The sequence below is a fragment of the Equus asinus genome, chromosome 25, assembly GCF_041296235.1.
Source record: "Equus asinus isolate D_3611 breed Donkey chromosome 25, EquAss-T2T_v2, whole genome shotgun sequence".
In the NCBI taxonomy this organism is placed as follows: Eukaryota; Metazoa; Chordata; class Mammalia; order Perissodactyla; family Equidae; genus Equus; species Equus asinus.
This window is the reverse complement of record NC_091814.1, coordinates 45,309,817-45,325,845: the sequence shown is the minus strand read 5'-3', so window position 1 is coordinate 45,325,845 and position 16,029 is coordinate 45,309,817. Positions and strand designations below refer to the sequence as shown.

General features: G+C 46.8%; 1 protein-coding gene across 2 annotated transcripts in view; it reads left to right on the top strand.

The window, feature by feature from the left end:
- Positions 1-11,508, top strand: part of BRINP2 (BMP/retinoic acid inducible neural specific 2) — a 102,424-nt gene extending 90,916 nt beyond the window's left edge. For both annotated transcript variants that reach the window (XM_014845330.3, XM_044758473.2), the window contains exons 5-8: positions 2,593-2,698; positions 5,267-5,503; positions 8,210-8,432; positions 10,098-11,508. In XM_014845330.3, the coding sequence (XP_014700816.2) occupies positions 2,593-2,698; positions 5,267-5,503; positions 8,210-8,432; positions 10,098-11,214 (1,683 nt within the window). In that variant the 3' untranslated portion in view covers positions 11,215-11,508. The remainder of the gene's footprint in view (positions 1-2,592; positions 2,699-5,266; positions 5,504-8,209; positions 8,433-10,097) is intronic.
- The last annotated feature ends 4,521 nt before the right edge of the window (positions 11,509-16,029 follow it).

Below are 16,029 nucleotides of genomic sequence, written 5' to 3'. Positions count from 1 at the left end.
AAAAGACTTTACTTGGAGAAAAGTCTGCCTCTGCCTTCTCCGCTGCAGTCGGACAACTTAGCTTGTCACCCACTCACTCAATAGAGACACTATTCAACACCTAGTGCCCACCTGTGGGGAGAGGCAGACCCATGGTAACAAGCAACCAGAACACCGGGATGATGGAAACGTGTCTCCGCTTGTCTGTAAACTCCTTAAGGTAACGACTGGGTCTTACTCACTATGAGTTCTGCTCGCTCCTTGAATATTTGTTAAATGAATAAATGAGGGAAGGAAAGAATGAATGTGTGAGTTGAATGAATCCTAGCCCTGCAGGTGACTGGCTGTGTGATCTTGAATAAATCACATGACTATCTGGCCTTGATTTCCTCATGTGTAATATAGGGATACTACGATCTCAAGTCTACACTGTTTCGCCCTAGGTTCATTCTGAGGAGAGGGCAGATCACTAAAATACATTGGGAGGACTGGTCTGTTGAAAATGTTTGTTTTTAGGAGTGATGTCATCCAAAGGGATTTTTATTTATCTTTTGCAGTCCTTTGATGTGCCCTCACAGTAGACACAGGCATTGAACTGGAGTCTGAGGACTCAAAAATTACCATCTTGCTTCGGCTACTCAGCAGCCCTGTGAGCTTGGGCTCTATAACTCTCCCAACTTTGGTTTCCTCCTTTGGAGAGGGTAGTAGTGAGATTTGTCTTCGGGAGTCACTGTGAAGGTTAACTGCGATGGTCTTGGAGGATGATCTGGCAAACTGTAGAGAGGTTGTTCCTGCCCCTGTCATGGTCTTGGTCCCTTTCTTGGCTCAGGCTGGGCCTTACTGCTTCTCATGCATTGTGTCATCATGGCCCTTTGGTCTTTGTCTGCAGTTATCAATTTTTCTCCCACTCCCCTTCCTTCCTTCCCATCCCCACTTATCCTTCAAGACTAATTTTGGCTTCATCTCCTCACAAAGCCTTCTCAGACTACTTTAAACCACAGGATCTCTCCTGCCTCTCTCCCCACTGTATTTTTAGTCAGTATCACACCATCTCTCACTTGATTACTCTGTTCCATGTGTATTTTTTAAGCCTAAGTATACTAATTCCCTAGAAGGATGTCCCTTACACTTTGGTGTTCACCGTGGTAACTGGCAGGGCACTGGACACATGTGCTACACACATTTGAGCTGGCGGGTTGTAGATCATGCTGCCCCTTCTTCTTTTCTCAGAGTACCTTTCCCTCCCTTCTCTTCCCATCCTATTCTTACTTAGCTTTATGAACCAATTCTGCTGGTGTCTCCTCTGCTACTTCTTGCCTTGTTTTCCCTTTGTTTAGAGATGTGTTTTGTCAGGGCTCTTTGTGGCATGTCACTTTTGCTCCGTTTGGATGTGTATCAGTCAGTTGTGTATGTACCTGCCTCTCCCACGGGCTGTAATCTCCTGGAGGACACAGTACATCACTTGTGCATCTTTGTGCCCACGTCTCCACCTCTCAAAGCCTGCACCATATTACTTATATGTTCTCTAATTTATTGAGTACCTACTATGTGCCAGATTCTGTGTTAACTGCTGTTGGCAACATAGCGAGCAACATAAATATGAGCTCGCCTCTATGGAAACTTTAGTGTGTGGAGGACCCAGACTTTTACCAAATACTTGCATAAAAGGATAGAAAACTACAACTCGTATGCCTGCTGCAGAACTGAGGTGCCTGGATCTGGGAGAGAAGGTCAGAGGGACCAGGGCAGACTTCCTTGAAGAACTCTGAGAAAGGCAGCACTCTGTCTGATGAATTGGATGGAATTGAACAGTGGCTGCTCAATAAATACTTGTTGATTGGTTGATTGATTGTTGGCAGAGCCTTCGGAGATCCTGAGAAAAAAGGGCCTCAGGTCCCCATCATTCTTGTTACATAATTATTTCAGTGCATTTAAAGCTCCCCATTTTTCATCTTATACTTTAAGCATCAGGGAAAAACTGATAGGCCAACTTTATAATATTTTAAAATGACTCTGGTGTTTTGGCATATTACATGGCTGTAAGAGTTTATGTATATTTAATATAGTTATTAAAATATGCACTAAGCCCATGGCTGATTTTCTCTAAGGACATCTCAGTGCTGAGGTGGGACTTAAATGTTTAATACCAATAATAATACTCATAACTCAAATTTCTCTAGTGCTCTTCATCTTCAGGATCACTAAAGCCTGCAAGCACCACGTCAAGTGGATGCAGCTGGGCTCGCCAGCAGGCTGACAGCGTCCACATCTGGCCTCCTGTCTTCCTCTGAGGAGGAGAATGGGGTCTCCAGCTGAAAAGTCCAGCTTCCTCTGCACTGAATTTTCTTTCCTAGATGCAAATTCCCTTTGGCGCCCTCTGAAAGGCTCCCACTTACGTAAAACTGCTCCTGCCAGCCATGTACCAAGGATACTCACTATCTTAGAACAAAGAAGAAAAGTGGCTTTATGCTGCTAGTGTGGGGAAACACAGGCTGCTCCTTTGGCTGGTCAAAGGCGGGACACAGAGCCTGAGACTGGATGACTGGAGAAGGGAGGTGCAAAGGGAAAGTTTCTGCTTGTTATCTAAATCCACACTCGTGCTTATTTCTCTAGGTCTCGGAGACCAGGACCGGCCCTCTGGGCTGCAGCAACTACGACAATCTGGACTCCGTCAGCTCTGTCCTGGTGCAGAGTCCGGAGAACAAAGTGCAGTTACTTGGTAAGCTGTGCGGTGACGGGTTTCACACTTTTCACACCTGGTGAAAAACTTGGCTCACCAAGGAGCAGAAAACAGTCTTGGCCACACCATTTGGCTAAACTCTTCTTAAGACAAGAACTGTCAAGAGTTCAAAGACCTGTATTTAACAACTTTCCATCATTCTTTTGAGAAAAGTGCTGACATGGTTTACCCTGCACCCAAGACCATTGCTGATACCGCTCGACTCCCAAATCCTCCCAGCTCATAGTCCTTCCCAAGGCCTCTGTGACTCTCCTACAACCACAGCACATCCATCCTTTACACCTTGATCTGGTTCAGTGATCTCCTTTGTTACCTAAAGAACCCTCTGCTTTATTTTAAGGACACATTGGGGAACAGCTGGCCTTTGCAAAGTGGTTATGGGGCCACCATCTCTAGCTCAACTAAGAGCTATACAAACTATGGGACCGTTGGTTACCCTGAGAGTGGTCCCTACTTTCTGTTATTATCTTCAATCTTCCTTGGGAGATAAAGCCAGGAGAAGAACTTGAGAGGAATGGAAACCTTGACCGGAGACAGAAGAAGCCTAAATAGGAAAGCGAAAGGAAAGGGAACGAGACTAGGTCTGGAGGCTGGGAGATAAGGGGAGGCACTGGGCTCCTTCTCTCTGTCCCCCACACATCCTGGGGCAGGGCTATGCAAACTGATTCAGAAGGAACTGTTTGGCAGTGGGAAAAGTTCATTTTTCTTAAACCTAACGGAATTTAAGAAATTATTGTCTCTGTATGATAAAATCAATAGCCCTCACCCAGGATCTACGATTACAAATTCCAGGTAACCTGAGCCAGATGCGACCCATCAATGCTTTAGGAATCAAGGAATATATAATAAAAAGGAGTAAAAGACTCCTTGATTTCGAGCCATCTAATGCCATTAGCGTCCCTTTTCTCCTGTGTGCCTGGATGGGCTGGGTTTGTGTCTGGAAATTAGCGACAAGTGAAGTTCAGAATGTCTGGTGGTTCATTTGGAATAGTTTATGCCATTTAATTTTATAGCCCATCACTCATGCAGACATAGCTCGGGGCACTTATTTTATAGCAATGGGAAATGTTATGGTGAGGAGGAGGGAGGTATTGGGGGAGGTGAAAGGAAAGGACTTGGAGGAGGGTGAGTGTTGAAAGCAAGCATGTGAACAGGGTGTGCGGGGCGGCTGCTCGAGCGCCACTGCGGGCACAGTGTCAAGAAAGGAAAATCCAGGAGCAGTCCCGAACAGGAGGTAGACCTCAAACAAGAAGAACAAACCTCCGCTGCCGCTGCAATCCTAAGCTGTGTTCTGAGGTCTGCTGAGACTGGGGTACATACTTTGGGCTCTCTGAATTCCTGCCAAGGACAAGGTCAAGGGTATGCAAATGAAGAGCTGGCAGACATTTGAGGGAAGGGGAGCCCATCCTACGCAGAAGGCCTCATGTCCCTTGCTCTCCTTGCGCAGCGTCTCACAATGTCCCTACAGGGGAGCCTCCTGCAGGACTGACCTCGACCCTGGCCCGGGCTGCGTACAAAGGCGTGCCTGTCCTTCATTCATCTCTTGACGGTTTCCAACAGCCACCCTCTGTGGCTTGAAGCCAACTAGGAGTAGATTCTGCTTTTGGTAAACTAATATCCACCACAGATGGTCAGGAAAAGTGAAGCGTGGAGCAATTTAGTGGATTATATCCAACATCAGAGGCAGCTAATTAGAAAGGAGCTGAGAACCATTCATCTCTATCCAGGCTGGACTGAACTTGGGGTGTCTACCACCATCCTACTTTCAAATCGCCTTAAAAGTCAACTCATATTGAGATGGGGCAGCCAGTGCCAGTTATGCAGTCTGAGCTGATGGGACAAGGACAGGTCTGATACCAAGTCAACTTTAGTAGTACTGTGACCTGGGCAGGTCACAGTGGTGGCTGGGCTTGGATTTCCTCATCTATAAGAGCCTCAGCGTGACCACGAGTGTGACTTGTGCCCATACCTGGAAAGTACTTGGTGTAGTGCCTGGCCACTCCGTACCCACAACACCTGTCCCTACCTCCTAGCTAGGGCAGCCTCCTTGGTCCTCAGGGCAAGGGTGGGAGGCCAGGAGGGTCAGCATTCAGTAACATCCTAGGATGCCTGCTGCTAATCTCGGTGAAGCCAGAAACAGGATGGCTATTGGAGGCAGAGCCCATCAGTCTTGATTCTTCCCCCATGAGGGCTGTAAGTTCTTCTTTTATCTGAAACATTGTCCCAGTTCCATCCAAGAAACGCTGATGTGTAGCCAATAAACCCGTTCATATGATATACATGCTCTCAATGTGGCTGATGTGAGGAGCTTGACTAAGCCTTTGGCTTTGACATTCCTCATTTTCAGATCCTCCCCCATCTGTCATGAGGGCAGCCGTAGCCTTCTCTCCCAACCAGCTCAGCAAGATCAGGCCCTGGGGTGACCGTTCTTGGACCCAGGAGGCACAAGTCAGAAGAACCCCAGCTGGGGATCCTGCAGCCTTGGGTGTGGGAAACTGAGTCCCTGCTGGTCCTGCCCAGCAATTCCTTGACCCGTCCTTTCCCTAGGCCTGCAGGTGCTGCTGCCCGAGTACCTACGTGAGCGCTTTGTGGCCGCGGCGCTCAGCTACATCACCTGCAGCTCTGAGGGCGAGCTCGTCTGCAAAGGGAATGACTGTTGGTGCAAGTGCAGTCCCACCTTCCCAGAATGCAACTGTCCTGACACCGACATCCAGGCCATGGAGGACAGCCTGCTGCAGATCCAGGACTCCTGGGCCACTCACAACCGGCAGTTTGAGGAGTCAGGTGAGCAGCAGGGCAGCCCAGATTTCCTCCCTGTCAAAGGGTGAGTGCAGGACAGGAACATGGAGAACTCAGCCTGGATCCTGGCTCAGTGACCTACTGTCTCTGTGACCTCCAACAGGTTATATGACTACCCAAGTCTCAAGTTGTTTTCTTTTGTTGTATATGCACAGGGACATAATCCCTACCAAAGAGATATGTTTGAAGGACTTAATAAGCTAAGGTCAGCATAACTGAGGGCATAGGCCTTGTCTGTCTCGTTTGCTATGGATTCCATGGTGCCTGAACATAAGGTGCACAATGAATACGCTTGAATGAATGAAGCACATAGACTAGTTCTAGGAGGCGCCCAGTACATGCTGCTTGTTGCAGGTATAACTAATTCAATGTCACCTTGAGACCTAGATTCAGAGAACTTGGTTTTGAATCTCTGTGTTAGGATTGAAATTTTGTATCCCCACCAAACTCGTATGTTGGAAATCTAATGCCTGGGGTGATGATATTAGAAGGTGGAGCCTTTGAGAGATGAGGGCAGAGCCCTCATGAATGGGATTAGTGCTCTTATAGAAGAGGCCCCAGAGCCGGCCCTGTGGCATAGTCGTTAAGTTCTGAGCACTCTGCTTTGGGGGCCCAAGTTCACAGGTTCGGATCCTGGGTGAGGACCTACACCACTCATCAGCCATGCTGTGTTGGTGACCCACATACACAATAGAGGGAGATTGGCACACATGTTAGCTCAGGGCTAATCTTCCTCAAGCAAAAAAAGAGGAGGATTGGCAACACATGTTAGCTCAGGGCAAATCTTCCTCAAAACAGAAGAAGCCCCAGAGAGATCTCTCACCCCTTGCACCATGTGAGGACAGAGTCAGTCATATGCAACCCAGAAGAGTTCTGCCACCAGAACCTGACTATGCTGGCCTCCTGATCTTGGACTTCCGGCCTCTGGAACTCTAAGAATTAAATTTCTGTTGTTTATAAGCCATCCAGACTGTGGGATTTTGTTACAGCAGCTCAAAGTGACTAAGACACTCTGTTACTGACCAGCTTTGTGATGTATTGGCTGTGCGGCTTCTCAATGCCTCTGTTTCCCCATCTGTAAAAGAGGGAAAGTGATAATAATAGGTGGACGAGAGGCTCCTATGGGACAATGAGGATAAAATTAATCCATAAAGAACTCTGCATGGTGTATTCATACTGAATAAATGATAGTTACGTGGATATATCTCAAAAACATAATGTTGGATAAAACAAAGCAAAATGAAAAAGGTTATGTATTATATACATAATATAGATAACATAATACACTGATATAATAATTTATTTAATATAATACGTATTTAATACTATTTATATGATGTTTAAAAGCATACTAGGCAGCACTTAATATTTTTAATGGATAAATATGTTTGTAGAAAACGTTAAAAAATATATAGTAATGATAAAAAAAATCCAAGCAAGTGGTTACATCTAGATGGAGGTGGAGGGGGAGTTTAGGGCCTTTGAGTATATTTGATTTGCCTTATTTCTTTAAAAAAACAATCTGAAGCTAGTATGGCAAAATCTAGGTGGTGGGCATGTGGGATTTTATCCTGTTATTCTCCATGCTCTTTTGTATGCTGCAATGTTCTATAAACAGAACTATGTACATGCTAGTTGTGAATGTCATTACTAGGTGTGATTCTCCAATGTCTGGTGGGGGGAGGGGGCATGAAGAACCAGGGGCTTGGGAAATCAGGATGAGTTGAGGCCCCAGGCATTGCCATTTCAAGTCCCAGACAAGGTATTTAGTAGCTAAGGAAGACATCACAGTCCTGTCCCCCAGCTCAGCTGCATTGGACTAAAGGTGGTGGAATGTGTCCGTAAGTCTCAAGTGCATGGGAGATGATGCTGGGCTTTCACCACCATAAGTTACTGCTAATGAGTAAATGAGGGCTGTCTGGACCCCCACCGGGAGACTGGGTAGCTGCAGGTCCCAAGTAAAAGCAGAGCCCTGGACAGAGATCTAAGCATGAATTCAGAAAACGTGTTGTGCCCAGGAAGCTCTGAGAAGAACTCAGACTTGCAGTAGGAGCCAAGAACCAGAGAGCGTGTTGCTCTGGATTAGCTTCAGGAAAGAACAGGTATCTGGCCAAGAGTTAAAGCTTGAAACAGAGCAAGTATATCCCAGAGTCAAAGAGAAAGATGGGGAGGTGGGGGCTGATCTCAGGGACCGAAAGATTTCTGAGATTTCTGAGCTGGGTGCTTGGTCTCCGTGTCAACATTGGCCAGTCTTGTGCACTCTCCCCTTCACGAGTGCCTCACATCCTGCATAAGGGTGTTGTGGTCTTATTGAAGAAGATTGATTGAGACAGGATTGTGAATGGCTTATAAGCAGGTATCAAGGCGAAAAGAGATGCGCTCCAGTGTCATCAGCAAAAGCAGGACCTCTGGCCCCTTGGGTGGTGACAGAGATCCGTTTTGAAATTCAGAAGCATATTAGGAACAGGAAGGATGGGAAAGAATCCTGAAGCCATATTTTATGGTATGTTAATTACTTCTCAATAAAGCTCTTTAAAAAGAAATAAATAAAAGGGTCTGGGAGAGTGGATATGAAGTGTCCTTCCTCATGCGGTGACTCTGAAGGGACAGCTGGATCTGGGGAACTCCCTCCTGCCCCTCCCAGGGTTTGCATGGCTCCCCGTCAGCTCAGTCCTATGTCCTTGCCCACAGAGGAATTCCAAGCTCTGCTGAAAAGGCTGCCGGACGACAGGTTCCTAAACTCCACTGCCATCTCCCAGTTCTGGGCCATGGACACCAGCCTCCAGCACCGCTACCAGCAGCTGGGAGCCAGCTTGAAAGTGCTCTTCAAGAAGACCCATCGGATCGTCCGCCGGCTCTTCAACCTCTGCAAGCGCTGCCATCGGCAGCCTCGCTTCCGCCTGCCCAAGGAGAGGTGAGCACCCCCAGACCCCCAAGTCAGAGCTCAGCCCCTTCCCCCAACAGCTGCTGAGGCCAGGGAGAAGCCTCTGTCCACATGGCAGAGCTGGGAGTGGGAACCCACTCACAGCCTTTTAGAGTCTCCTGTTATCTTGACCTGCTTGTATGTCATTCTCCATTAGGAGTTGCGTGGGAACTGAGAGAGAGAAGAAAGAGAGAGGCTAATTTTTCTTTTATATAGATTATAGTAGATTCAGATGTTATTCTACTAATACTCCAATTCTCACTCATTTCCATTTTAATTAGTCTTTTAGGAAAACAAGGGGTGGAGTTAAAGTTTGTACACCAATTGCGTATGGTGGGAAATACACACATTGGACTGTTTCAAATAAGTGGCTGCTCTGAGTCACAGGAGGAAAGAAAGCTGAGGCCCCATGGCCTAGGGAACAGGGTGGGGCTGTATGCTCATGGGCACACATTTATCCATTCATTCACTCCCGTATTCAACAAGTTTTTATTAAGTCCACATTGTAAGTCCTAATATTATACAATGGGGGATATTTGTTAATTGGGAAGATATAATAAATATACAGAAACATAAAAACTAGAAAATTATAACTATGTGGCAGCCACTTAAAGCCACTTAAATTCATGATCATGGAATATAAATCAAAGGCACAGTCTAGTAAAAGCAAAGGCCAGAGAGAAAAGCCACCTTGGAGAAGAAAGTCTTGGCCAGACTGTGTGGGAGGAGATGGAAACGGACTGGGTGTATGGGAGACGGAGCATTCCAGAAGAGGGCAGCTGCTCTTGCAGCAACCCAGAGGGGCGACTCTAAGTGATGCACAGGCAAGAAGGGAAGCCAGCGTGGAGAGGACAGACCAGCAAGGGCTTTAGAGAGGGGTTCATTTTTTTTTTTCAACAGATAGTTATTAAATGCTTGCCATGCACCAGGAACAATCCTAGTTTCTGAGAAGATGTTGGTGAATAATGCAGTGTCCCTGCAATCATGACATTTGCTGGGAGGTCATCTGTGAACAAGAAAACAACAAGTAAACACAGTGATTTCCAATACTGATCATTGCTGTGGATTACATAAAAACAGGGTTATACGATAGAGAGTGACTGGGTGGTTCTTTTGAAAGGGGAGTTCTGGAATATGTCTTTGAGGAGGTATCATAAGAGCTGAAATCTAAATCTTGAGAGAGAGCTAGCCACAGAAAATTCCTATTCTTGGTGCAAGAGTGATAGAAACAGAAAATAGAAAGGACAGAGACCATGAAGTGAGAAAGAAGTTGGCATGACATTGGAAAGTTTGGAGAGCAGTTGTTGGAAGATCTTATTTAGAAGGCTGAAAACTAGATCTGATATGGAAGATGGTGGAGATCTTCTCTAGGCTTTTGAATAGAGAATGAGGTGGTACTTGCGGGGATGAGCTTGGCTGCTTCCAGGACAAGTTTGATGTCAAATATTTCTGGTGCTGATCCATCAGACACCAAGCTCTAGGCCCTACTCAGTCATTCCAAAGTGGTGCAGTAGGGTCTCCATCATTCAGAAAACTTGGGCTTTTATCTTCCTCATCGCCTTTCCTACCTATTAGTCAATGTCCTGCTACCTTTCAGGAAGGTGGCAGTGTGTGGCTTCCTATGACTCTTGCTTCATTTTATCTTCCCTCCCAAAGGTCCTTGTCCTATTGGTGGAACCGAATCCAGTCTCTCCTCTACTGTGGAGAAAGCACGTTCCCTGGCACCTTCCTGGAACAGAGCCACAGCTGCACCTGCCCCTATGACCAATCTTCCTGCCAGGGCCCAATCCCATGTGCCTTGGGTGAAGGGCCTGCCTGTGCCCACTGTGCTCCAGACAACAGCACACGCTGTGGGAGCTGCAACCCAGGCTACGTGCTGGCCCAGGGGTTGTGCCGACCAGAGGTGGCCGAGTCCCTGGAGAACTTTCTGGGGCTGGAGACAGACCTGCAGGACCTGGAGCTGAAGTACCTGCTGCAGAAGCGGGATAGCCGCATCGAGGTGCACTCCATCTTTATCAGCAACGACATGCGTCTGGGCAGCTGGTTTGACCCTTCCTGGAGGAAGCGCATGCTGCTCACCCTGAAGAGCAACAAGTACAAGCCTGGGCTGGTGCACGTGATGCTGGCCTTGTCCCTGCAGATCTGCCTCACCAAGAACAGTACCCTGGAGCCTGTCATGGCCATCTATGTCAACCCCTTTGGGGGCAGCCACTCTGAGAGCTGGTTCATGCCCGTAAATGAGGGCAACTTCCCAGACTGGGAAAGGACTAACGTGGATGCAGCTGCCCAGTGCCAAAACTGGACTATCACCTTGGGAAACAGGTGGAAGACCTTCTTTGAGACAGTCCATGTTTACCTACGGAGCCGAATCAAGTCCCTGGATGACAGCTCCAATGAGACAATCTACTACGAGCCCCTGGAGATGACCGATCCCTCCAAGAACTTGGGCTACATGAAAATCAACACCTTGCAGGTCTTTGGCTACAGTCTGCCCTTTGACCCAGATGCTATCCGGGACTTAATTCTCCAGTTAGACTACCCATATACTCAAGGTTCCCAGGACTCTGCCCTCTTGCAGCTCATAGAGCTTAGGGACCGGGTAAACCAGCTTTCTCCACCCGGCAAAGTCCGGCTCGACCTTTTCTCCTGCTTGCTCCGGCATCGGCTCAAGCTGGCCAACAACGAGGTGGGCAGGATCCAGTCCTCCCTGAGGGCTTTCAATTCCAAGCTGCCAAACCCCGTGGAGTATGAGACAGGCAAACTCTGTAGCTAATGGGGGGCCCATGCCAGTACTGGGCAGGGCGGGGATCCATGAATCGGGGCCACAAAGATCCTCCAAGCCCTCACCTTAGTGCCAACACGGTGCTCCACTGAGACTGAAGGCACCCAGCAGACAGGACCTTGGGGCTTGGACTGAAGCAGGCAGGAGAGAAAGAGACAGCCACTGCACACATGCGTGCACTCACACACACACTCACATGGGAAGGCTACAACTCAGCATCTCGAATCTGTGAAGTCAGTGCTTTCTAAAATGAATGCAGTTGAAGGAGAGGAGCCAAGGGAGAGATTAAGAAAAAGAACCAGCCAAACCATGAAACAAACGAATCCTTAAAGGTGATTCTTATCATTCAAGAAAGCCAGAGGGGACAGTAACAACAGGAGAGGGAGGAGCTCGTCCTCCCCCTCTGTGGAGTCGCTTTTGTATTCTTTTTAACCAGATTTCTCAAAATGGCGTTGTTTCGTGATTCCCCACATTGGTTCTTACTTTTTGTACGCGGCCTCCTCTGCACTGTCCTGAACACTGACTGCTCCTGAAGCCGCCTCCGTTGGATAACTCAAAAGTGACACCAATAGAAGACCAAGACCGCTGAGAGCGGGCAGGCAGCCTGGCGCCCCTCCTCATTCCTCCCTCCCTCTGGTCCCCTTGCTTCCTCTGCCACCCTGGTTCAGAGGCCCTGGCTTCCTCTTTGTTCCCCTCCTGGTCCAGCCAGAGCTCCTCTTCCAACAGCACTATTCTGTTGGAGAAAGCAGCTCTGTCAAGTTAGAGGGAGACAATGTATAGGGAAATGTTCTTTTTTTAAAAAAAAAAAAACACAAAAAGCAAAAATATTTATTTTGTGATTGTTTTCCTTGTCAATCTGCTCCAGCCACGTGAACATATGAGTAAAAATTTACCTGGTTTAATATATTTTTTTAAAAGCTGTTTTTTAGGGGGAAAATGAGAGAGAAAAGAGAAAAAAAGAGTATAGTTCCCTGGGCTGCCTGGATTTTATTTTAATTGCTGTGTGTGTGAAATGTGGGTGTCCACGGATGGTGGCTATTGCTGTGTGGGAGGCTGGTTGATTGGTGTATACGCAAGGGAATGCACGTCTGGCTTGACTGGGGTGTGCGTATCAGGGGTAGGGGTGGGGGGGTATTGAATGAAGAATGGGTTGAGGCAGAACTCTCCCAGAGAGTTATCTGGCTGCTCCCATCTCCTTTTTCCCCAGGAGTGAAAACTGACACAGATCCTGCACCAGGATTTCCCACTCTCTGGAGAGTAGTATGAAAATTCTTACAAGGGGAACTGCAGCCTTTGTGCTGGGGCAAACACCGGCTCAGGGGGGCTTCCTCTTTGCCTATACTGCTGAGGACATCAGGAGAATTTCCCAGACTGAAGCTTATGGTCTAGGATCACCCTCCGAGGAACTTGGGAAAGATGCAGATGTGGTATTGGTTCTCTCCATTCTGGCTGATTGCCACTTTCCCAGCCTAAAAAGTGGGTTTGACATACACTACAAAGAACAAGGCATCATTCTCCCCTTAGGACCTCCCCAGGTGGTATGGGAAGCATTTCATAGCAAATCTTTTGGAGAATCACTTCTCCATCTATTCTCCTCATGTTCCAAGTACAATGCGTAGGCATGACAACCCTCATTTCATTCAGGCGAATGTCACCATCTAAATACTAAGTACCTCATTCCTGACCTGTGGAACATCTCAGTTGGTACAAAATGAACTGGGAGACAGAAAGGATGGTCATGTCTGTCTTCTCAAGAGGCTTCTACAGTTATTGTTGCAGAGGGAAGACTTCAGCATTCTATTTAATCATTGCGCCATCTTTCAATCCACGAGGACCTGCAATCCTTGGTAGATAAGCAGCCTAGGGCATTTCTTTCTTCACAAGTCCCCTGAAGGCTTCTAGGGTAGAAATCTGGAGTGATGGGATGATCTAGGGGTGAAACAAGTACTGCCTGTCTATTTCTAGTTCAGCCACTTAACGAGTCCAGAGGGAGTGTGGGGAATTTGTATCAAGCTCCTCATCTGTGGAAGATGGAACCACAGATGCCACCTTTATCAGTGGGGGTGCTCATCTGCCAGAGGAGTGAGCTTTTGTTGGGAAGGGGGTTGCAAGTGGTGGGAAGTCTTTGGTACCTTCCAGTGATGGGGTTTGAGAGGTGTAAGGTGGACACTAGATTTGGATTTTAGCACTGTGAGTGTGCATGTCTACATGCCATAGGAGTGGGTGAGCAGAGGATTTCACTCATGAATTACAGGCCCGCTGTGCACAGCGATATTCAGAGTGGGGAAGAAAGGAATCAAGAATGTGCTGTGCACAAAGTTAGCAGCATGGACCCTCAGTACCATGAAGGTAATTGCCCTGGTGGGAACAGAGGCCCACCTGGGCCAGTCCCACAGCTGAGGGATGGAAATCCTTGGGTGGCAGTCTCTAAATCAGAGACTAGATGGAGGGAAAAGCGTATCTATAGAGTTATTAGGAAGGTTTCTGTATCTCCTTATCAGATTCCTGTCTTAGGAAGGCTCTGGGAAGATCACGGTATGATGTGTTATGGTTTTAGAAATATACACATCCAGTTACAAGATTTCCACTTCTTGCCTGCTTGAAGGTTTAAAGCATCAAGTGTATGAAGCTGAGTGTCTCAACACCACCTAAAATACTATTACACATTGTTAAATATTTGGGAGGGCCCTTCCGAGCCCAGATGCAAGTACCATATTGATGGGAGGCCTAAAAGACATTATTAATTAATTATAGTAGTAGAGATGTTTATATTTGACCTACTCATCTGTTATCTGTGATGGATGCCTAACCCTTCTGTTCTGAAACAGTGGTGGGGTGTCTGGTGTAGAAGAGCTTGAGTCAAAGCAGCAGACCAAAGACTTTGCTTCTAGAAGGCAGGTGGAAGAAGGGAGGGGAATAAAGGATGGGAAGGATTCCTTAGGCTTTTAAAGGCTTGAAACCATCAATTCAGCATAGAATGTCTCAGAACGCTAGGCTGGGAAATGCCATAATAAGTAGAGGCTGTCCCCAGTCAAAATTGTTGCCTTAAAAGTCTATAATAATTAGAAGATGTGAACCACCTATTCTCAAACACAGTTGCAAATAAAGAATTGTCATTAATTAATTAGTACTGAGTTGTCAATGTTGGTGAACTCATTGTGGAATTAAGAACCAAATCACAATTCAGTTACTAGATAGAGCAATAAGGAATTCAAGCCTTAATTGTAACCCCAAAGAGCTAATACATCAAATGCTAATCTACCCTAATGCTTGAGACTAATATTTCTAATACTAAATACTATATTTAATACCTGCTGCTAATAATAGAATGCTATGCTCTACAAACATACTCATGCACCCGCAGCCAAAAATATAAATGAAGATTGCTTCAAGTACTGGGTATCACAAATAGTTCAGATCCAGTTCTCGGCTTCTTTTCACAAATATGAAAATAGTCATCATGATGGCCACAGCTGCCTTATGAGTAGATGGAATACATTGCCTAAATGATGTTCTGCCCCAAAATGTCACATCCAAAGTCTGTGATTTCATCATGTAAGTCTGTTCTCTTGCATATAAGAGAGATCTTTTTTCCTATTATATTTTGTATGAAAATTAAAATGCCCTTGGGAAGAAATAAGTCTTAGAAGTTAACCCACTGGCAAAATAGAGGATTAGATTTTTGGCAGTGGAGAGTTGTTAGAGGTCATCCAGTCTACTCATTTCTGACACGAGGAAGAAGAGGTTGCAGAACTTGCCCAAGGTTGCATCTATTAGCAGAGCCAGGAATAGCAGTCTAATCGCTTCCTTCTCTACCTCTCTGCCGGTAAATGACTTCTGGCTTCTGAGATTCAACAGGGACCCAGTTCAGGGCTTGGGAGTGTAAGGGTGGAGGAGGGAAGACAATTTTCTAGGCAGGAGAAGAGGACTACTAAGAGGTGGGAGTATCTTCACATCTCTCCCAGGGATTGGTTCTAGCAGAAATAATCAGCTGCTATAACTTATTGTCAGTGCTCTCCGGGCGATTCCGACTCCTAGGGACCTTGTGCACAGCAGAGCGGAACCCTGCCTGTGCTTTTTGCTCCATCCTCTCACTTTCTGGCACTGTATCAGACCACGTTCCACTGCTATTCACAGGGTTTTCACGGTCAATTTTTTCGGAAGTGAGTGGCCAGGTCTTAGTCTGTCTAGTCTGGAAGCTCTGCTGAAACCCGTCCACCAGGAGTGACCCTGCTCGTATTTGAAATAGCTGTGGCATAGCTTTCAGCATCACAGCTACACTCAGCAGCCACAGTGTGACAACTGATAGACGGGTGGTGTGGTTCCCTGATCAGGAAACAAACCTGGGCCACAGTGGCGCTGAATCTTAACCACTAGACCCCCAGGGCTTGCTAGCTGCTCTCATGGGTGAGAGAAAAACAGCGAAGTTTCTCCCCTGAGAAGCTTTAAGCACAGAGTAGACGTGTTTCTATCTAGGCTGGAGATAGAGGGATCAACTTGCTGGTTTCCTGATGACTCTATCAGCTCAATGGTTTTTAATTACAACATCCTGCCTCCAATTTCTTGATGTTTTGTATAGACTACCAATTAGAGTTTGAAGGTCTTGACAAATCTGATAACTTCTGCACATCTTCCTTGTGAAGGCTGGAGACATCTGGGTACCACCAGCATCCAAAAGTCTTAGGCTGAGCAGTCACCATGGTGAGTGTCTGACCTAGGTCTGGGACCATGGCAGAGAAGAGAAATAAGGCAACACTCTGCTGCGCACTCAAGAGTCCTTTCTCCTTCCAGCAGTAGACCAAGAGA